At 36.6% G+C, this 23284-nt stretch overlaps 1 protein-coding gene across 1 annotated transcript in view; it reads left to right on the plus strand.

The window, feature by feature from the left end:
- ZFAND4 (zinc finger AN1-type containing 4) overlaps positions 1-23284 on the plus strand; it is an 83150-nt gene that overhangs the window by 28134 nt on the left and 31732 nt on the right. Inside the window, 3 exon segments of the mRNA XM_087824261.1 lie at positions 3858-3880; positions 5048-5066; positions 8372-8519. Coding sequence (XP_087680387.1) covers positions 3858-3880; positions 5048-5066; positions 8372-8519 — 190 coding nt within the window.

A 23284-nucleotide genomic window follows, 5' to 3' on the forward strand; every position in this document is an offset into this window, starting at 1 on the left:
CAGTGCCTTGCCCACGGCCACCCAACATGAGCTACACAGAAAACCATAGTTGGCTGCTGCTTGTGCTGGACTTGGTGTTGTCCAGGAGAGGCCAAGCTTTGAACCAATGCAGGCTGCCACTAGTGCCAGGCCTGGTGCCCCATATCAAGTCATATGAGGCACACTGCTGCTTGTTTGAGAGATTTTAGGAAAGTCCTAAGCATAAGGCTCGAGAGGTCACTTTCACAGAAAAGCCACTGGAAATGGCTTGAATGAGCTTGCAGGTAGTGAGGGGCGGGGTCTCCAGGAATCACCAAGGTGGGGCCAAAGGTGTGAGTCAGGTGCTGGTGATTCAAATATGGCACCTGCCTGCCGGCTGTGTTTGGGAAGGGCTCACCAAAGGAGCAATGACCTTTTCCAGCTGTTCCGTCTGGGAGAGAGCTGCCCCTTCATCTCTTGCCTTGATTTCAGGCAGGTTCCTCCCTGAATGTTCCAGGTTCCTTTCAAGCTGTTGCCTGGCACTGGGGCTCAGAGGGAGCATGTCCGAGTGAATCTGTGTGCGGGCCCTTTAAGAGGAGCTGCCTGGGACTCCCGCAGTCTCCGACCCTCAGCAACATTCCCTCTGGGTTTCACAGCCCGAAGTTGTGGGGACTTCTTTTCTCAGCTCTCGAGCCCTGGGCTGGGGGGCCTGATGTGAGGCTGGGACCCCTCACTTCTCTGGGAAACCTCCACCCCTGAGATATCCCTCCCAGGTTTAAGCCATGGCACCGAAGTGGGCCCGCGGCTGCATTTCCACGATTCAGCCCCAATCTGCCTGTGTCTCCACTCTTCCTACCGGTCTCGATGCTTTTTCAGGTTCCTGATTGTAGGGCTTCTGTTCAGCTAGATTTCAGGAGTTTCTTAGTGATGGCTGTTCTGTATTTTAATTGTAATTTTGATGTGGTTGCGGGAAGCAGCACGTATAGCTGCTACCCATGTCGCCATCTTGTTTCCATCCTCAAACTTGGTATTGATGCCCTGAATAAATGAAAACAGCTGAACATTATCAGTAACTTGTGTTGACTCATCAAAAGCCAAGCAAGGATTCCAAGATGGCTGTAAATTGAGTGGAAGCTACAGTGACATTCTCCAGGGACCAAACCAGTATTACAACTAAAATGTAGAAAAGACCATCTTGAATAATCCACTGAAGACTAGTTGGAGAGAACCCTCATAACCATGAGGAAAAGTGGAGACCACATATAGACTGGTAGGAAGTGCAGAGGTGTGAGAGGGCTGACTGGGCTCCCACAGGCAGTAGCTGAAGTTCTGGAGGGATATATCAGCTGTGGGGGGTTCCCACTGAGAACTATGGGGCCTAAACCCCAAGATGGGCTTTCCAACCAAGAGCATCAGAACTGAGAAAGGTGCCCACATAACATCTGGCTGTGAAAAGCAGGGGGATTTCTGTCTGCCAGGGAGCGATGGCTGGAAATGCAGGCACCCTCTTAAAGGGCCAATGCACAAAGTTTCATGGGCAGCCACTCACCTTGGGGCAGGGCAGAGAGGACTAGAGCTGTATGAGGAGAATTTAGGGATGCTTGCTTTGGGGGTAGAGCTCAGAGGGTAGCCATCTGGATTCCTGTGCTGAGTCATTCCCCCATACTGCAGAAGACATCTTGTCTCAGGCAAACACAGTCCAAGCAGCTTTTGCTGGGGGCGGGGGAGCAAATGCCCACTCCCTGTTAGAAAACCTCTCACTCGACCCTGTGGAGTTTCTACAGCCTGAGACTCATTAAGAGAATGAATAACAATGAGCCTCTGGGAGCTTTGAGTCTTTGCCTGATTTGCTTCTGGACCCAGGGCTTGTAAAAGCAGAACTTGGTACTCATCTTGGTTCTGTCCAAACACACCCAACCACCACCCGCAGCAGAGGGTACCACAGCTGTGGAGTGTGGAAAACTTCAGAGTACTCAATGCCAGTTACAAACAGTGTCTGACATTGGCCTGCACCAAAGATCATCCATAAGACTGGGAGTCCTAGCAGATCTACCTAATACATAGAAACAAATCCAAACAGGCAGCCAAAAGGGAGAGACAAAAAAACAAACTCCAAATGGAAGAACAAAGGAATTCTCCAGAAGAAGAGCTAAATGAAATGGAGATAAGCAGTCTGTCAGATACAGAGTTCAGAATACTGATCATAAGGGTGCTCAAGGGCATGAGAAAAGAAATGGAAACTATGAAGGAAATTAAGAATGACATAGTAGAAATAAAATTTTAAAAAACACTGGAAGGAATAAACAGCAGATTAGAAGAAGCTGAGGGTCAGATCAGCAAATTACAAGACAGTAGAAAAAAATCAAGAACAAAAAAGAAAAACAATTAAAAAACAGGAAGACCGTTTAAGGGAACTGTGGGACAACATGAAATGTAACAATATTCACATCATAGGAGTGCCAGAAGATGTAGAAAGTAAGCAAGGGTTAGAGAACCTGTTTGAAGAAATAATGGCAGAAAACTTCCCTCACCTAGTCAAGGAAAAAGTCACACACGTTCAGGAGACAGAGAGTCCCAAACAAGAAGAACCCAAAGAGGCCTATACCCAGGCACATCATAAATAAAATGCTGAAATTCAAGGCAGAATCTTAAAGTCAGCAAGAGAAAAGCAATCTGTTACCTACAAAGGAGCTCACATAAGGCCGTCAGATGATTTCTCATCAGAAACTCTGCAGGCCAGAGGGGAATGGCATGAAGTATTCAAGGAAATGCAAAACAGGGATCTGAAACCAAGACTACTCTATCCAGCAAGGCTAGAAGGTGAAATAAAGAGCTTCCCAGACAAAAAAAAGCTAAAGGAGTTTATCACCACCAAACTAGCATTGCAAGAAATGTTAAAGGGACTGCTGTAATAAGAAGTAGAAATAGAACAAGAAACATAGGCGTAAAGAAATAAAATGGCAATAGATAACTACTTATCAATAATAATCTTTAATATAAATGGATTAAATACTCCAGTCAAAGGATACAGGGTATCTGAGTGAATAAGAAAACATGACCCAAATATATGCTGTCTACAAGAGACCCACCTCAGAACAAAACACTCATAGGCTGAAAAAAACAAAGCAAAAATCTTCTGGAGGACTTGAAAGGAGAGATTGACAGCAATACAGTCACAGTAAGGGACTTTAACACCCACTAACTTTACTGGATGGATCTTCCAGACAAAAAATAAACAAGGAAACAGTGACTCTAAATGACACACTAGGTCAGATGGATTTAATTTACATTTATAGAACCTTTTACCCCAAAACTGCAAAGTAGGCATTCTCCTCAAGTGCACATGGGGCATTCTCAGAGGTAGACCACATGTTAGGACACCAACCAAGTCTCTACAAGTTTAAGAAAATTGAAATCATATCAAGTGTCTTCTCAGACATTTACACTATGTAGCTATAAAAAAGGATCCCTTACCCTTTGAGACAACATGGTAGGACCTGGAGAGTATTATGCTAAGTGAAATAAGCCAGTCAGAGAAAGACAATTGTCACATGATCTTACTCATTTGTGCAATGTAATGAACAAAATAAACTGATGAACAAAATAGATCCAGAGACATGGAAGCATGGAACAGACTGACGAATCTCAGAGGGAAGGCAGGGGTGAGTGGGCAGGTGGGGAAAGGTTAACCTAAGGACTTATATGCATAACCCGTGGACACAAACAATAGTGTGGTGAAGGCCTGGAGGAGGGTGGGCAGGGTAGAGAGCTCAAGGGGGGGGGGGAGAGGGGGACATTTGTAATACTTTCAACAATAAAGATAAATTTTTAAAAAGCCAAGCAGAGCAACTTCAGATAACTTGCCTTATTTTTAAATTAACTATTGGTGTTGCTTCCAGTGATGTCAACTCTTTGAGAAATTGTCCTTGCTGAAGGAGTAGTCTTTAAACAGTTTTTTTCCTCTCTGGGCACATTTCTTTAAGTGCTGTAATTAACCATGGTTTAATTAATTCTGTATTGGTAAACAGATTTTCCTGCTTGGCTAGTAAATAAACCACTTAGAAACTTATTTTGGTTATAGTCTCATTTTCATTTTATTTACTTGTTTGTTTTAATTTTTACTCCATATGGGAGGGAGGGAGAGAAAGAAATATCCATGTGAGAGAGAAACATCGATCAGTTGCCTCCTGTACATGCCCTGACCAGGGATCAAATCCGCAGCCTAGGTCTGTGCCCTGGGAATCAAACCTGCAACCTTACAGAGTATGGGACTATGCTCCAACCAACTGAGCCACCCAGCCAGGGCTATTTTTTTTTTTTTTTTTGAGGCAATTTTAGTATGGCGAGAAGTTCCATTTAAAAACTTAAAATTTTTCTGACCATTGCTTTCTTGCAATTGAGAACATTGTGATGAGTCCTTAATCTGGTAATGTCCAAATAGGTTGTTTTTCTTTACCATAGCTACAGTGTCATTGCATAATAAACACAATGCTTTGATGTTTAATTGATAGCAAAATGAGTCACTCTCTACTGTGCCTTAAAACTGGAGCATTCAAAGTCCACTGTTGTTTTGACATGTTGGATATATACTGGTAATTAAAAAAAGCCACTGTACAGTGATACACATGGCACCCAAAATTCTGTTGAATTATGACAATGCCACTGTGATTTGTAGTGTATGAGAGCCACAGTGCAAAGCAATGAGAGCCACATACAATTCTGCTGCAGTTACTCAACCCTGTCGTTGTAGTGCAAAGTCAGCCACATGCATATGTGATCAAGTGAATGTGGCTGTGTTCCAGTGAAACTATCTATGGACACAAATTAGAATTTCATATAATTTTTACGTTATGAAATATTTTGAGTGTTTTTCAACTCTTTAAAATTGTAAAACCACTCTTTACTCCTGGGGCTTACAAAAATAAGTGGTAGACTGAATTTGGCCTGTGGCTATCAGTTGCTGACTCCTGCTCTAAGAAGAAACAGAGAACTGGGTGCTTATTTGATTCATTCCGTACAAAATCTGGTATCAGTCATTTTTAGTCTCACATCTTTTCAGTTAATCATGTCACCTTCCTGCTTTTTTAAGAGGGACAAAATAGGAGGAGGCATTTTAAGACCTAATTAATTAGTAACTTTTCTGTGAAAGCCATGAGGACTTGGCTTCATGATGAACAATATTCATGCTGAAATTAATATTACATTTGCTCATCTCTTATTCTTTAATCATATTATTAGATTAAAAGATTAAGAAAAAGTTAAGTATAAGCTTTCAAGGAAATATTGAGGGAATTTGTATTCTCATGTGAATTCCCTATGTGCATGTATTAAAATTTGATTTTCTCCTGGTAAAAAAAATATTTAGAAATTCAAGAAAATATTTAAAATATTTAAATATAATGAAGAATATTAATATAAAGAAGAATATTAATTATAAAGAAGAATATTTTGGATTAAATTTATAAATTATGTTATCCTAGTGTAGTTGTATTTTTCCAATTAGAAAAAAATTGTGATTGATTTCTAACGGATCTCATGAATCTATACTTTGTGAGGGGAAACAAAACCAATAATGTGATTATTTTTAAAAATTAGGTAAATTTAAAAGTGTTTTTAATTCTCTAAAATGTATCCAGTGAATTATTTATCATAATTGTACTTTTTTACATACACACACACACACACACACACTTTTAGGGAAACAGTAAAGGACCAGTTTTAATTTTTTTTAATTTTTAAATTATTTTTTAGGGAGGTTGAGTCATAAACCTCTTTCAAAATTCAACATGGGTAGTTGAAGTTAAAATGCCACAGGATATAATAGAGAAGTACTTCAAGTGTTACAAGGTAATCAAGGATTGAGTATATTGAGTTGTTCCTTCCAACTCTAAGGGTAAACTGGCAGAAATCTTCACTCAGCCCTCCGTTTCAGGTATAGTTAACCCCAGACAAGAGCCTTTACATACTATAAGTTCTGTTCCATTTTTGGGTACAGAAGCAGAATACAGTAAGGTCTGTTTGGTGCCTGGGGAAGCAACAGGAAGTAGTATAAAGAGAATTTTGAACCAGACAGATGGGGGATTTGAATCTTAGGTCCACCATTTATTAGTTCTCTGGTCTTCAACAAAATTACTTAACCTCTCTCAACTGCAGTTTTATTTATAAAATGTATTATATCATATAATTTTTGCGAAGATTAGAAATAATATATGGAAAGTACCTGCAGAGTAGGCATTTAGTGAATGGTAACAATGTTAATTTAGTGTTGTGCCTTTTGTGTAAATTTTTATACTGTAGTAGGCATCTACAACAGTATAAAGGTAGAAGTAATGGTCACGAGGCACACACTAGGGACTGAATTGGTTATGGGGTCAATTCCTGCCATTCTTCCTTCTAATAGTCATGCCTGCTGTGCATGTAATCAACCCTTAATTCAAAATGTCATCTCTTTCATCATATAAAGTTTACGAATGGGGTGATTCACCCTCTACTTGGCCTTTGTGTGGTGGTAGTATGTGCTTCAGAAGTGTTATGGAATATGCCTTATCAAGGCTATCCTAAATCGTTTCCATTCATACAACCATATAGAACAGGAAATCTTATTAATGCTTATATTCTTTAGATACATTAATTTTCCTATAAATAAGCCAGTCACAGCGACTAACACATTCTTTTTCTGCTCTATTTAAAATTTTAGTCATTCTTCAAATTGCTGAGCTTGTGTTTTTTTCAAACTCTTATTGTTTTAATTTTCTCATTGCTGAAAAAGTTTAATTTCGCCCTGGCTGGCGTGGCTCAGTTGGTTGGAGCGTCGTCCTGCACACCAGAAGGTTGTGGGTTTGATTCCGTCAGGGCACATACCTAGGTTGTGGGTTTGATCCCCGGTCAAGGTGCCTAGAAGAGGCAACTGATCCATGTTTCTCTCTCACATCGATGTTTCCCTCTCCCTCTCCCTCTCCCCTCTCTTCATCTCTCTCCTCAAGTCAATAAAAACATATCCTCGAATGAGAATTAAAAAAAAAAAGCTGAATTTCAATAGTGTTTGTGTTCAGTCCAACAAACATTTTTTGAATATGTGCCAGGTGCTAAGACTAGGAAAACAAAAAAGCCTAATAACTGCTTTCAACTTATACATATGGTGGTGGAATAAAAGGGAAAGATAGACATGTAAGTATAAATATGAAGATGGTGTGATAGGTGCCATTGCATTATGCAGTCAGAGAAGGACTGCAAATAATAATTATGTTAAGATATGAACAAGTGCCATGATAATAATTGAAATGTTTTACATGTTTAATAATTTGTGTCATGACTTTCCTGGAGTGTCGTTTTGTTTTGTTTTAATATATTGATTTCAGAGAAAGGAAGGGAGAGGGAGAGAGAGAAATAGAAACATCAATGATGAGAGAGTCATTGATCAGCTGCCTCCTGCATGCCTCTGACTGGGGCCTGAGCCTGCAACCTGGGCATGTGCCCTGACCGGGAGTTGAACCGTGATCTCCTGGATCCTAGGTTGATGCTCAACCGCTGAGCCACGCCCGGCCGGACTGGGGTGTCTCTTTTCACTTAAAATCCATGCTCTTCTAGGTGGTTACATTTCTTTCTTTCTTTCTTTTTTTTTTAATATATCTTTATTGATTTCAGAGAGAGGAAAGGAGAGGGAGAGAGAGAGATAGAAACATCAATGATGAGAGAGTCATTGATCAAGCCTGGGCATGTGCCCTGACTGGGAATCGAACCCCGATCGCCTGGATCCCAGGTCGACGCTCAACCGCTGAGCCATGCCCAGCTGGGCTAGGTGGTTACATTTTTAAACACACTGAGAAAAATCTTAAGAACAGAAAATGTTCTGATGACAACTGTGTATGAGTTCTTTTTTTTTTTTTTTTTTTTTAGTGAGGATACTCTCAGGATGAATAAAAATCAGGACTTCTGTGTCAATATATTTTTCATTCTGGTTAATGGAAATTTGATCAGCTTGTGGTCTAGGTTTTCACAGTTTTCAGCCTTGCTGATAAAATGAAATCAGATCATTCTTGTGGATTTTGCTAAGGATAATAATAGATATCCTAATCTCAATCTTACAATTATTTTTTTTAAATGCTGTATTCATATTTACTTCTGGATATCTTTGGGAATGATATAGCCAAAAAGATCTTCACTTATGGTATACTGACTTCAGAAAAGCTCAGCTGTACTAGAATTTTCAGTAATGCTAGATTATGATATTTACTTCTATTTATTATTTTCTCCTAAAAATATATATTTAAAATACACTTGCCTTGAATTTACATTAACAAGATGGATTTATTGTTTTATCATTAGCAGCGTCTTAGTTTCTATTGCAAGTAGAGTATTTTTAGTCACTGGGCCTGCGTCAGGCACATAACAACAGGAATTATTTTCTTTGCAGTGGTGGTTCGGGGTATAATTTGTACACTGATGAGGATGAAGAAGCTGAGCCTTCTCCTTCTGGGCAGCAGATCATTGAAAACTCAATAACCATGAATAAGATGAAGCTGCTGAAGGCTAAGATGGAGAACATGAATCTCAGCAAAAAGGTGAAGCTGTCGGCACTTGGCCAGGCCTTTCTCTAGTATTGATGTTTGCTGGTAATTGTGAAAAAATTATTTATAAAATATTATTTATCTCAAGTTTTTGGCCTCAGTAATTTATTGAGATATTAAAAGTGATGAATTGATTTTATAGACTAGCAACAAATCTAAAGTATTATACTGCACTTAAAATAATTTGTGATTTTTGCTCTGGCTGGCCATGGCTCAGTGGTTAGAGTGTCGGCCTGTGCACCAAAGGGTTGCAGGTCTGATTCCTGGTCAAGGACATGTACCTGGGTTGCAGGTTTGATCCCCGGCCCTGGTGGGGCACATAGGGGTGGCAACCAATTGATGTGGCTCTCTCACATCGATGTTTCTCTCTCTCTCCCCTCTCTCTTTCTCTCCCTCCCCCCACACTCACTCTGGAAATCAATGGAAAAAATATCCTCAGGTGAGAATTTAAAAACTTAAAAAAAAAAAAAGGGAAAAAAATTTGTGATTTAAAAAATTTCATAGTTCTAAGTGCTAAGGATAATAATAGATATCTTAACCTCAATCTTACAATTATTTTTTTAAATGTTGTATTCATATTTACTTATTATGGATATCTTTGCCTGGGTGTTGACAAGGAATATGCTTATGTTCAGCTTCACAAGGTATTGTCAGTTTTCCAATGTCCTAACAAAGTAATTGAACCGATTTACATTCTGTCCAGTAATGAGACTTGCAGTTTTCATGTGTTCTTACCAGAGTTTGGTATGGTCGAGGTTTTTGTTGTTGTTTTGTCGTTCTGGTTGATGTGTAGAGTCCTCATATTGCGGTTTTAATAAATTCCTTTCTCTGACTAATGATGTTGAGCACCCTTCATATGTTTATTGGGTATTTGGATATCCTTTTTTATAAAATGCCTTTTCAAATATTACCCATTTTTTATTGAATTGTATCTTTTTTGCTTATTGATTTTTTTGAGATTTTTATATATTCCTTTGTCTCACATATATAATATATGTATATACATATAACATATATATCACTCCTCCATTACTTTGTTCTATTAATAGCTTATCCCCTTTTCTTTATTGAAATCTTATATGTATGTATAATAAAATTCATAGGTCTTTAATGTACAGCTTGATGAATTTTTACAGTAATATATACTCATGTGGAAACAAGCCAAATGAAAATGGACCTGTCTCCAGTTTTCCTTATAACCTTTCCTAGTCAATACCTATCTTTTCTATTCCCCAAACTAACTACTGTTCTTATATTTTTGACCATAAATTAGTTTTGCCTCTTTTTGAGCTTTGTATAAATGAAGTTATACATTCTCTCCTTTTTTGGTCTGGTTTCTTTTGCTCAGCATAATAGTTTTGAACCTCGTGTTGTATTATCAGTTCATTCTTTTTTCTGCTGTGTGACTGTCCTTCAGTCTGTTTCTTCTCCTTTTAATGGGCATTTGTGCTGTTTCTAGTTTTTGCCTTTCAACAATACAGCTGCTTTGAACATTCTTATACATGTCTTTGATGGACATACACAGCCTTCTTTGGGGGCATGTACCCAGGAGTTCTCTTGTAGAGTCATAGGGTAGGTGTATATGTAGCTTTAGTCTCTGTGTCAAACCAACTTTGTCAAGCGCTTGAACCAGCTGATACTCCCATCTGCAACACTGAAGTTCCAGTTTGTGCCACATCCTCCTCAACAACTGATAGTCAGTCTTTTATCTTAACCATTCTGGTGGGTGTGTAGTGGTTTTCATTTTCATTTCTCTGATGAGAAATAATGTTAAGTTTTTCATATGCTTATTGGCCATTAAGATACTAACTTTTGTACCAACTTTTTTTATATCATATATTTACATGCATCAGATTTTTTAAAAATTCTTGACTTGTTAACGCCTGGTTGTCTTTTGCTCATTTTTTAATTGGGTCATCTGCCTTTTGCTTACTGTTTTTTATAGGCATTTTGATACTATGGATACAAGTTTGTTTTTTGTATTTCAGAAATGTGATTTATACACAGCTTGCTCTTCCACTTTCTTATTCTTTTAATAGATATTTTTTATTTTAATGTGTGCTAACTTAACAGTTTTTCTTTTATGATTACCAATTTTTATAGTCTTTTAATGAAGTCTTTACGTACCACAAGGTCTTGAAGACACACCCTCTGTTTTTCTCTAAAAACTCTATGGTTGTTCCTTTTTTCACTTAGATTTATAATCCACTTGAAACAAAATCATTTTAAAATATAATATTAAATAGGGTGAAGATCATTTTCTCCACAGTCTTAGATGTTTTTGTACCTAACAACTGAACTTCAAAATATATGAATCAAAAGCTACAAAGATAGACAAATTCATAGTTATATTAGAAGATTTTTACACTTCCACTCTCGAAAAATGTATAGAAAAGATAAGTAGTTAGAAAGGACATAAAAAGGCTTGGACAATACTCTTAACCTCCTTGTCCCAATTGACATGTATAGAACTCTCTACCTAATGACAGTAGAAAACACATTTTTAAAAAGTGCACTTGGAACATTTACTAAGATAAATCGTATTATGTGCTAGCAAATAAGTCCCAATAAATTTGAAAAGATTCAAATCATACAAAAAAATTTTTTTACTTTATTTTTATTGTTGACACTATTACAAATGTCTCCCATTTTCTTTTGCCCACCTCCACCCGGCCGCTGCCACGCCTTCCCCCTGGCCTTCACCACACTGTTGTCTGTGGGTTATGCATATATGTTCTTTGGCTAATTTCTTCCTCCTCTTTCATGCAATCCTCCCTCCTCCCTCCTCTCTGATAGCTGTCAGTCTGTTCTATGTATCCAGGCCTCTGTTTCTGTTTTGTTCATCAGTTTATTTTGTTCATTAGATTCCACATATAAGCGAGATCATATGGTATTTGTCTTTCTCTGACTTGCTTATTTCACTCAGCAAAATCCTCTCTTATTACAATAAAATAAAATTAGGAAATAAAGATATCTGGAAAGTCTAATATTTTGGAATAGCAGACTTACAAGCAACAGGTCAAAGAAGAAATCCAAAAGTATGAAATCATTCTTATATTCTTAGAATGAACCACTCTTCTAGCATTTTTCTTTTTATGTCTTTAGATTTAATTTGCTAATACTTTATTTAGGATTTTTGTTCATCATCTGTAATTTTCATCTTTTCCCAACATACAGCAAAGTTGAAAGAATTTTAGAGTGAAAATCTGTTTATCTACAACCTAGATTCTATAATTAACACTTTTAAAAACATTTATTTTTAATTGTGGTAAAGTACACATAAAATTTACTTTCTTAATAATTTTTAAGTGTACATGCCGTTCGGTAGTGTTAAGTACATTCACACTGTTGCACAACCAATCTCCAGAACTTCTTCATCTTGCAGACTGAAACTATTCATTAAACAACTTCCTATTTCCCTACTCCCCCCATCCTCTGGCTACCACAGTTCTGTTTCTATGAATTTGACTTTCTAGATACCTCATTTAGTGGAATCATATGGTACTTGTTTTTTGTGGGGTTTTTTGTGACTGACATTTCATTCAGCAATGTCCTCAAGGTTCATCCATGTTGTAGTATATGTTACAATTTCCATACTTTTTTAGGTTGAGTATTTTATTGTATGTATATACTACATTTTACTTATCAGTGCATGTGTTGATAGTGTTGCTTCCTCCTTTTGGCTGCTGTGAATAATGCTATGAACATGGGTATACAGATATCTCTTTGAGATCTCACTTTCACTTCTTTTGGATATATACCCAGAATTTCAGGATCATGTGGAAATTGTATTTTTAACTTTTTGAGGAACTGCCATTGTTTTCCATAGCAGTTGTACCTTCTTACAATCTTACCAATGGTGTACAGGGGTTCCAATTTCTTTGTATCCTCACCAACACTTCTTTTTTTGTTATTTTAGTAGCCATCCTAATTGGTGTGAGTTGATATCTCATTGTAGTTTTGACTTGCATTCTTCTAATGATTAATTATGTTGAGCATCTTTTCATGTGCTAGTTGGCCATTTGAATATCTTCTTTGGAGAAATGTCTATTTAAGTCTTTTGCCCATTTTTGAATTGGGTTATGTGTTTTTATTGTTAAGATTTAAGAGTTCTTTATATATTCTGGATATTAACCTCTTATGAAACATGATTTGCAAATAATTTTTTCTATTTTTTGGGTTGTCTTTTTACTCTGATGGTAGTGTCTTTTGATGCACAAAACTTTCAAATTTTGATATAGTGGAATTTATTTTTACTTTTGTTGCCCATTTTTTTTGGTGTCAAATCTAAGAAATTATTGCTGAATCCAATGTCATGAAGCTTTTCCTCCTATCTTTTTTTTTTTAAATATATTTTTATTGATTTCAGAAAGAGGGAGAGGGAGAGAGAGAGATAGAAACATCAATGATGAGAGAGTCACTGATCGGCTGCAGCCCGCAACCCGGGCATGTGCCCTGACCGGGAATCGAACCCTGATCTCCTGGATCCTAGGTCGACGCTCAACTGCTGAGCCATGCCCAGCTGGGCCTTTCTATCTTTTTAAAAAATACTCATCCAAGGCCATGCTTTTATTGATTTTAGAGAGAGGGGAAGGGAGAGGGAGAAGGGGGAGAGAGAGAGAGAGAGAAGGAGAGACGCATTGATGTGAGAGTGAAATGTTGATTGTTTGGCTCCCACATGCACCCCAGCTGGGGATCAAACTCACAACCTGGGTATGTGCCGCGACTGGGAATCGAACCTGGGACCTTTTGGTGTACTGGATGATGCTCTAACCTACTGAGCCACACTGGCCAGGGCTCCTCCTATGTTTTCTTCTAAGAGCTTTACAGTTTTAGGTCTTACATTTAGCTCTTTGATACATTTTAAGTTAATTTTTGATTTTGGTGTAAGCGTTCCAACTTCCTCTTTTGTATGGGGATATCCAATTTCTTTTTGTTAAAGAAGCTGTCTTTTCCCCATTGAATGGTCTTGGCACCTTGTTGGAAATCATTTGACCATATATGTGAGAGCTTATTTATGGGCTCTCAGTTCCAGTCCATTGGTTGATATGTCTGTCTTTATGCCATTGCCACACTGTTTTGATTACTGTAGCTTTGTAATAAGTTTTGAAACTGAGAAGTGTGAGACCTACAACTGTGTTCTTCTTTTTCAAGATTGTTTTGGCTATTTGGGATCCCTTGAGATTCCACATGAATTTTAAGATGGATTGTTCTATTTCTGCAGAAAATGCCATTGGGATTTTCATAGGAATTACATTAAATCTGTCTATCACTTTGACACATGATTTATGTAGAAGTGGTCTTCTTACTTTCCAAACATGTGAAATATTTTTTACCTTTTTGTTATTATTTGTACTTTAACTGTGGTCAGAGAACATACTCTAAATGACTTCAAGTCTTTGAAATTAATGAGATTTGTGACTAAGCATATTGGCGAATGCCACTTGTGCACTTGAAAAGACTGTGTAGTCTGTCACAATATATATTAATATGTATTGTGTCCTGTATATATTAATTAGATCAAGTTTGTTAATTGTGTTATTCAGTCATCTGTATCCTTTCTGAATTTTTTTGATCTGTTTTCTATCAGTTATTGAGAGAGATTTATTAAAAATCATCCTCTTTGGTTGTATGTCTATGTATTTCTCCATTAGATGTTTATTTTTTCTTTATATATTTTGAAATTCTGTCATTTGATATAGTAAAGATTTGTGTGATATTTAAAGAATGACATCTTCCTTGTAGTTTAACATTTTTATTATTATACAATATTTCTCTTTATCTCTAGTAATGCATTTGTCTTAAAACCTTTGTCCATTATTAGTATAGCTATTCTATCTTTCTTTTTTGTGTTTCTTTTGTCTCTCTCTTCCATCCTGTTACTTCCAGTCTGTGTTCCTCTATTTAAGTTTTGCCTCTTGTAATCAGTACATGGTTGGTTTTATTATTACTTTTATTTAAACTGCCAAGCTTGAGTCTTTTATTCCATTTACATTTAGTGTAATTACCAGTATATTTGGATTTTCATCATCTTATTATGTTTTTTATTTAATCACCTGTTTTATGTTTATTTTTCTCTCCCTTTTTGGATTAGTATATTTTTTCATTATTCAGTTTTGTCCTCTATTACTTTGTTAGTGATGCATTTTTATACTGTTTATTTTGAGTTGTTACTCTAGAGACTATAATGTGCATTCTTGACTCATAGCCTAATAAAAGTTTTTTACCACTTTCCTGTTAATGCCAGAATCTTAGAACACTAACTCCCATTTTTATATACAAATACCTTTTGTGTCATTGTTGTCATGGGTTTTAATTTTACATTTATTTTGAAACCCTCAAATGTTTTTATATTGCCAATATTATTATTTATATACCAATATTATTATACACATAATGATTATATTATTTATTACACCCATATACACTTTACGTAGATTCCCCAGTAAACATTTTTTCACATTTACTTTCTCTTCCTGTTTTTTTACCTCATCCATTTGGGAGTTAGTTGCAGATATCACAACATTTTACCCTAAATACTTTATTTAGCATGTATCTCCTAAGAACAAGGACCTTCTCCTACATAACCACTACACAGTTATTATACACATAACTTTTGTTTATATACATTATGCTATCTGTATTCATATTTCTCTATGTCTCAGTAATGTACTTGATAACATTTTGTTTGGTTTTTTAATTTTTGTCCTGTTTTCAATCTGGGATCCAGTCAAGAATCATCATTGCATTTAGTTGTAATGTTTTTTGGTCTCCTTTTTAATAGAACTGTATGTCTTTTTTGAACATTCATGTCAGATATTTTTAGAGTGTAAGACAGTTGTTTTATAGAATACCCTTAATTTGAATTTGTCTGATTGTTTCATGATGATTAGATGAAAGTTAAACATTTTTGGCAGAAATATTACATAGATCATGTATTTATGTATTCTTTTCAGTGTAACATAACAGGAAGCACAATATGAATTTTTAGTATTCTCATTTTTTAAAAAAAAAAATTGGAATTTGAGTTGATTTTCCCTTTTATCCAAGAGTTGTTTAAAATTTTTAAATGTTAAAAATTTCTGGTGAGGGAAGCTTTTTGATTTTTCATTGTTTTTAATTTCTAGTTTTATTGCATGGCAATCAGAAAATGTTTATCTTTCTACTTAATAAATTTGATTATTTTTATCTAATATCACTCTTTATGAATATTCTATGCAATTGTAGAAGATGGTCCATTCTTTATCATCAGGGCAAAGCTTGATAGATATCTATAATATTAACCTTATTGATTGGTTATTTAGGTCCTATATTTCCTTCTGTTTTGTCAGCTTGATTTCTCTTCGAATGAGAATAGCGATATGTGAAAGTCTATTATTAATAGGTTTCTGTTTACTTCTCTTTTCATCTCCCATAATTTTTGCTTTAAGAAGGTGGTGGCTGTGCGATTTGGTGCATAAATGTTAGTAAGATTATATTTTTATTATACTGCTAATTATAGGTGTTATAAAGTGTTTTATCTCTGACTTTCAGGGTGAATTTTTTGCATGCATGTGTGTATGTGCATGTTTGTACGTGCATGTGTGTGTGTTTGTGTCTCATTGGGAGTGGTAGTGATGAAAGGACCTAGGACTGTTTGTCCTGGAGAATTGTCCTCCAAAATGCAGACTGCAACTTTCTAGATTTGTTTTGGTAATTTTGAATTTACCTCTGATTTTAGACTCTCTCAGGATCTGAAAAATAAATACATTCTAAAGAATGTGGGAATTATTAGTGTAATTGCTGCTAGGCCTGCATTAACTGAACTGCTATGATTAATCACTGCATCTTTTTTCTTGTACCCTTTTCTTTGAGTATTTATTATGTGCTGTCTCATGAATAATTAATAAAGTAAGAATTATCCCCATTTTACTGGTGATGATACTGAGGTTCATAAGAATGACCAGATTTGACAAAGGTCCCTGGCTGATATTTGACAGAGTTGTGAAAGAAACCCTAGTTCTCTGCTTTCTGTCAAAAAAAATTTTTTTTTCAGTTACAGTTGATGAACAATATTATATATTAGTTTTAGGTGTACAGCTCAGAGATTAGACATTTATATAACTTACAAAGTGATCACCCTGATAACTCTAGTACCCATCTTACACCACACATAGTTATAATATTATTGACTATATTCTCTATGCTTTACATTACATCCTTATGACTATTCTATAAATAGCAATTTGTACTTTTTAATCCCTTTACCTTTTTTACCCATCCTCTCATGTCCCTCCCATCTATAGCTATCAAAATGTTCCCTGTATCTATGAGTCTGTTTCTATTCTGCTTGTTCGCTCATTTTCTTTTTTAGGTTCCACATATAAGTAAAATCATATGGCATTTGTCTTTCTTTGTCTGACTTATGACACTCCCCACAATACCCTCTAGATCCATCCATGTTGTTGCAGATGGCAAGATTTCATTCTTTTTTATCGCTGAGTTATATTCCATTGTGTATATGCACCACTTTTTGGAAATTAATTCATCTATTGATGAACATTTAAGTTGCTTCCATATCTTAGCTATTATAGATAATGCTGCAGTGATCATGTGGGTATGTTATTGGAGAATTGTGCTGGTCAATTCCTCTGTTGCTATTGGGAGTGGTGTTCTTGGGGCACCACCAGAATAAGAATTTCTGGAGGCTCACATGGGAGGATGAGATATTGTAGAAAGTTTTATTTGTGTGAAATTACACCCCTCTGTTTCCAAAGTCCCATTCCCCTTAAACCAGTGCTGGAAAATGGGCCATTGAGGATCCAGCAGAGCTAGAAGCAAAGCAAGTGTCTAAAGTTTCTGTTCCATGGTGGAATTGAGTCGGGCACAGCATCAGACTAATTCCAGTCCATCATCAGTCAATTGTGTGTGGGTTCACATGGCTGTTGGCCATGTGGACAAGTGCAGTGGAGGGCACCCCCTTCAACAAGAGAGCCAGGAATGCAAGAGGGCCAAGAGAGAGAACTCCCTTTGTTCAGGAGCTTATGTATTTCAGATTCCGTGCCCTTGCAGTGGTCACATCATTTCTGGCCAATGACCTGCTCTCAGGTGTGACTGACAAGTAATTGCCTTTCCTACGTCATTCAGACCTTACTGGGCATGCATCTATTCTTTCTTTGTCCAGCACCTTTCCCCAGGATTGCGGGAAACAGACGTGGACAGTGTCAAACTGCAACTTTCTGGCACAAATGGCATGCCTATATTATCTGGCCTTTCCTTTGCTCCTTTCCTGTTAATTAATTAATAGCTGGGTTAATTACAGCGGTTTTAGATGTACATGTCTTTTCAATTTTAGTGTTTTGTGTTTCTTCAGATAAATACCCAGAAGTGGGATTGCTGGGTCCTTCTTTGTCTTTTGTTGTTATAGCCTTTGATTTGAAGTCTATTTTGTCTGGTATAAGTATTGCTACCTTAGCTTTTTTTGTTAGTTTGTTCCCATTTTCATGAAATATCCATCTCTTTACTTTCAGTATGTGTGTGCCTTTCAATCTCAAGTGAGTCTCTTATAGACAGCATATGTAAGGGTCTTGTTTTCTTATTCATTCAGCCATCCTATTTCTTTTGATTGGAGCATTTAATCCATTTACATTTAAAGCAATTGTTAATATGTCTTTATTGCCATTCTATTATTCATATTTTTTATCTTGTTTTCCTTCTTAAAAAAAAGACCCTTTACCATGTCTGGTATGACTGGTTTGGTGGTGATGAATTTCTTTAGCTTTTTCTTGTCTGGGAAGCTCTTTATCTGTTCTTAAATTCTAAATGAGCTTTTCTGGGTAATCTTGGTTGTAGGTACTTGCTTTTTATCACTTTGAATATTTCATGCCAATCTCTTCTGACCTACAAAGTTTCTGTTGAGAAATCAGCTGACAGTCTTATGGGAGCGCTTTTGTAGGTAACTAATTGCTTTTCTCTTGCTGCTTTTAAGATTCTCTCTTTGTCTTTAAGCTTTGCCATTTTAATTATTATGTGTCCTGGTGTGGGTCACTTTGGGTTCATCTTGTTTGGGACTTTCTGCCCTTCGTGGACTTACGTGTCTTTTTCCTTTACCACGTTAGGGAAGATCCAATCTGCTACTCTTCGCCTCTTTATGGCAAATTCAGTTCATTTACTTTTAGGGTAATTATTGATGTATGAGGATATCCTATAGCCATGTTATCTTTCATTTTCTGGTAGCTCTGTACCTCCATTGGTTCCTTTTCTTTGTGTTTCTGTTTGTTCTTTTTGTTTGGTGGTATTCCATACTTCTTTCCTCTTTTTTCAAGCTGTATGTTTCAGTTTTGTTTTGTTTTTTTTGGTGTGGTTTCCATTAGGTTTATGAAAAAGAATGTTTCATATATACAATAGTCCTTTTTCTTTTGAATGTGTCTGATCTTTATCCTCTGCAAATTCATACCTTGGTTGTATCACTCCCCTTTTATGTTTTTGTGTCACAAATTATTTCTGTATATGTGATAAGATTTTTGGTGATATTATTTGTATTTTTGTGACCTTTTGTTCTTTGTTTCAGGTAGAATACCTTCTTGAGTATTTCTTTCAGTGGAGGTCTTCTGGTGGTAAATTCCCTCAGCTTCTGTATGTCTAGAAAAATCTTTATTTCCCCTTCATATTTAAAGGGTAACTTTGCTGGATGTATTATTCTTGTCTGGGAATTTCTCTCTTTTAGTGGTTTGAATATTTGGTTCCCCTCTCTTCTGGCTTGTAGAGTTTCTGCTGAGAATTCTGATCATAACCTAATGGGCTTTCCTTTATAGGTTACTTCCTTCTTTTCCCTGGCTTCCTTGAGAATTATTTCTTTGTCATTAATTTTTGACAGTTTTCATACAGTGTGTCTTGGAGAAGGCCTCTTCGGGTTGAGGTAACTAGGTGTTCTGTTTGCTTCTTGGATTCAAGGATCTAGGTTTTTCCATAGGTTTGGGAAGTTCTCATCAACTATTTGTTTGAATAGGCTCTCTGCTCCTTTCTCCTTCTCTTCTTCTTCTGCTATATCTTCTGTTATTCTTATATTGCTTTTACTGATCGAGTCAGATAGTTCGCATGGAGTTCTTTCATTTCTTTGTATACTCCAGTCTTTCTATTCTTTTTTTCTGTATCATTTATAAATTTCTACCTTTGATATTACTAATCCTTTCTTCCTTCTGGTCCTCTATATTTCCTATGCTTGCTAGTTTATTCTTGTTCCCTTTTATTGAGTTCTTCATCTCCTGAATTTCTTTTTGGTTCTTTTTTTAAAGTTTCAGTCTCATTGTGGAAGTACTCATTTTGTTTGTTGATTTGTTTTCTGAATGCATTAAATTGCCTGTCTGTGTTTTCTTGCACTTTGTTGAGTATTTTCAGAACTTCAATATTGAATTCTCTGTCATTTACATCACATATTTCCATGTCTTTAAGTTTGTTTTCTGGATATTAAGTTTTTTTCCTGAGCTGCCTTGCTATCTTTGTTATTTATGGTATTTGATGGATTCCTTTGCTATCTAGGCATCTATGAATGAGTAGCACTTCTCTAGCAGATTAATACAAAGAAATCTTTCTCTTATTTTCCAATAGGTCATGCTGAATCAGAATTTTTTTTTAATTCTGTGAAATCCCAGTGCATCCCCACAGTATCTGCCATCAGTGTAGCCATGTTGGGTGCGGTGGATTGGGGAACCAGCCAGCCTTTTTTGTGTTTTTTCCCTCCCATTAATGATGACCTCTGCCCTCCATGGCCCCCCCCTGCACCTGAACTTGGTACTGGTCTCAGGGAAAAAAGTGATTCTGTAGTACCAGTCCTGAGATTTGCAGATAATGTGCTCTGCAACCTGACACCAAGGGTGAAGAGTGGCAAGCTCTGGGAGGCTATGGGGTAGCAGGGCTCTGTTGCTTTGTTTCTATGCCTGCAAGGCTGAACACCTGAAAATTGTAGCCATGGCCCCTTGTTGTGTTCTTCCCAGGTTTCTGGGTTCAGCTGCAGCTTGTGCTGCATACTACTGCAGGAATGCCATACCAAATCTTTTGGCTCCTCCTGTCTGAAAGGAGTGCCAGCCACTACCAGATTCCTCCCCAATTTTGGCTGAGCTGTGCTATCAACTCCTGGCTGTAGGGCTGCCTCTGAGCTCTTCTACCTTCTTTCCCCCCCTTTTTTTGTTCTCAGTTGCCCACCTTTAGATGTTTCAATGCGTGGATCTCACGAAATGTGCTTTGCATTGAGCAGGGAATCTTTTGTTGAGTTATAGCTGTTCAAATTGTTGAAATTTCAAGGAGAGAAACCAGAGGGATTTGACATGAGGCCATTCCTCTTAAATCATATGGTTCTTGACTTTTTTGTCTGACTTATTTCACTTAGCATTATAGTCTCATGATCTGTCCATTTTGTTGCAAATGCATGTACTTCATATTTTCTTATGGCTGAGTAGTATTCCATTGTATATCTACCACATCCTCTTTATCTAGTCATTTATTGAAAGTCACTTTAGTTGTCTCCATGTCTTGGCTACTGTGAATAATGTTGCAATGACCATAGGGGTACATATATCTTTACAAATAAGTGTTTTCAAATTATTCAGGTAGATACCCAGAAGAGGGGTTGCTGGGTTATATGGTAACTCTGTTCTTAATTTTTTGAGGTGTATCCATACTGTTTTCCATAGTGGCTGTACTCTCTATATTCTCACCAGCAATGAATGAGGGTTCCTTTTTCTCCACAACCGTTCCAATGCTTGTTGTTACTTGTCTTGTTAGTAATAGCCATTCTAACAGGTGTGAGGTGGTATCTCATTGTAGTTTTTGTTGTTTTTAATCTGCACCTGAGGATATTTTTTCCATTGATTTTTTTTTGGAGAGAGTGGAAGGGAGGAGGAAGGAGAGAGAGAAAGAGGTGAGACACATCGATTATTTCCTCCCACATGTGCCTCACCAGGGCCAGAGATCGAACTCACAACCCAGGTACGTGCCCTTGACTGGGAATTGAATCCGTGACCCTTCATTGCACAGGCTGATGCTCTAACCACTTAGCCACATCGGCCAGATTTCTCATTGTAGTTTTGATTTGCATTTCCCTAATAGTTAATGAAGTTGAACATATTTTCCTATAACTGTTGGCCATTTGTATATCTTCTTGGGAGAAGTGTCTGTTCAGGTCCTCTACCCATTTTTTAATTGGATTATTTGGGCCTTTTTTTTGTGTGTTGAGTTATATGAGTTCTTTATATATTTTGGATATTAACCCCTTATCAGAGGTATTGTTTGCAAATATCTTCTCCCATTAAGTTGGTTACCTTTTTGTTTTATTGATGGTTTCTTTTGCTGTGCAGAAGCTTTTTAGTTTAATGTAGTCCCATTCATTTATTTTTGCTTTTACTTCCTTTGCCTTTGAAGTCAAATTCATAAAATCCTCTCTAAGTACAAGGTCTATAATTTTAACATCTATGTTTTCTTCTAAGTAATTTGTTGTTTCAGGTCTTATGTTTAGGTCTTTGATCCATTTCATGCATGATGACAAACAGTAGTATAGTTTCATTCTTTTGCATGTGTCTTTCCAACCCAGCACCATTTAATGAAGAGGCTTTCTTTTCTCCATTGTATGTTTTTTGCTTTTTTTTGTTTAAAATTATTTGCCTATATACATGTGGGTTTATTTCTGGGCTCTCAGTTCTGTTCCATTGGTCTGTGTGTCTGTTTTTATGCCAATAACGTACTGTTTTATTATCACTTTGTAGTATAAATTGAATTCAGGGAGTGTGATAACTTCAGCTTTGTTCTTTTTTCTCAGGATTGCTTTGGCTATTTGTGGTCTTTTGTGGTCCTATACAAATCTGAGGATTTTTTTGTTCTGTTTCTTTAAAGAATACCATTGGGATTTTGATGGTGATTGCATTAAATCTGTGTATTGCTTTGGGTAATATGGCCATTTTAACTATATTGATTCTCCCAATTCATGAACACAGAACATTTTTCCATTTATTGTGTCTTTGTCACTCTCTCCTAATAATGTCTTGTAGTGTTCAGTGTATCAGCCCTTCACATCATTCTTTAAGTTTATTCCTAAGCATCTTATTCTTTTTGTTGCAATTGCAAAATATACTGTTTCCCCCCCCATTTTTATTTCTGAAATTTATTGTTCATATATCAGAATGCAATGGATTTTTGTACTTTGATTTTTGTATCCTGCAACTTTACTGTATTTGTTTATTGTTTGTAGTATTTTTTGATGGTGTCTTTATTGTTTTCTATGTAAAGAATCATGTCTGCAAAAAGTGACTCTTTACTTCTTTATCCCCAATTTGGATGATTTTTCTTTCTTTCTCTTACTTTGGCTAGGACCTCCAGTACCATGTTGAACAACAGTGGTAAGAATGGCATCCTTGTCTTGTTCTTGGAGGAAAAGCATTTAGGTTTTCACCCTTCAGTATGATCCTGGCTGAGGGCTTGTCATATATGTTCTTTATTATGTTGAGGTACTTGCCTTATAAACACCCATTTTACTGAGTGCTTCAATTATAAACGGATGTTGTGTCTCATCAGATGCTTTTTCTGCATGTTGATGAGATCTATGACTTTACCCTTTTTTGTTAGTGTGCGTATCACACTGATCTCTTTTCATATGCTGAACACCCTTGTGCTCCTGGAATGAGCCTACTTGATCTGGGTGTATTATTTTTTTAATGCATTGCTGTATTCAATTTGCTAGTATTTTATTTAGGATTTTTGTATCTGTATTTGTCAGAGATATTGGTCTGTAG

Source organism: Miniopterus natalensis, chromosome 14 (assembly GCF_054644295.1).
Source record: "Miniopterus natalensis isolate mMinNat1 chromosome 14, mMinNat1.hap1, whole genome shotgun sequence".
Lineage (NCBI taxonomy): Eukaryota > Metazoa > Chordata > Mammalia > Chiroptera > Miniopteridae > Miniopterus > Miniopterus natalensis.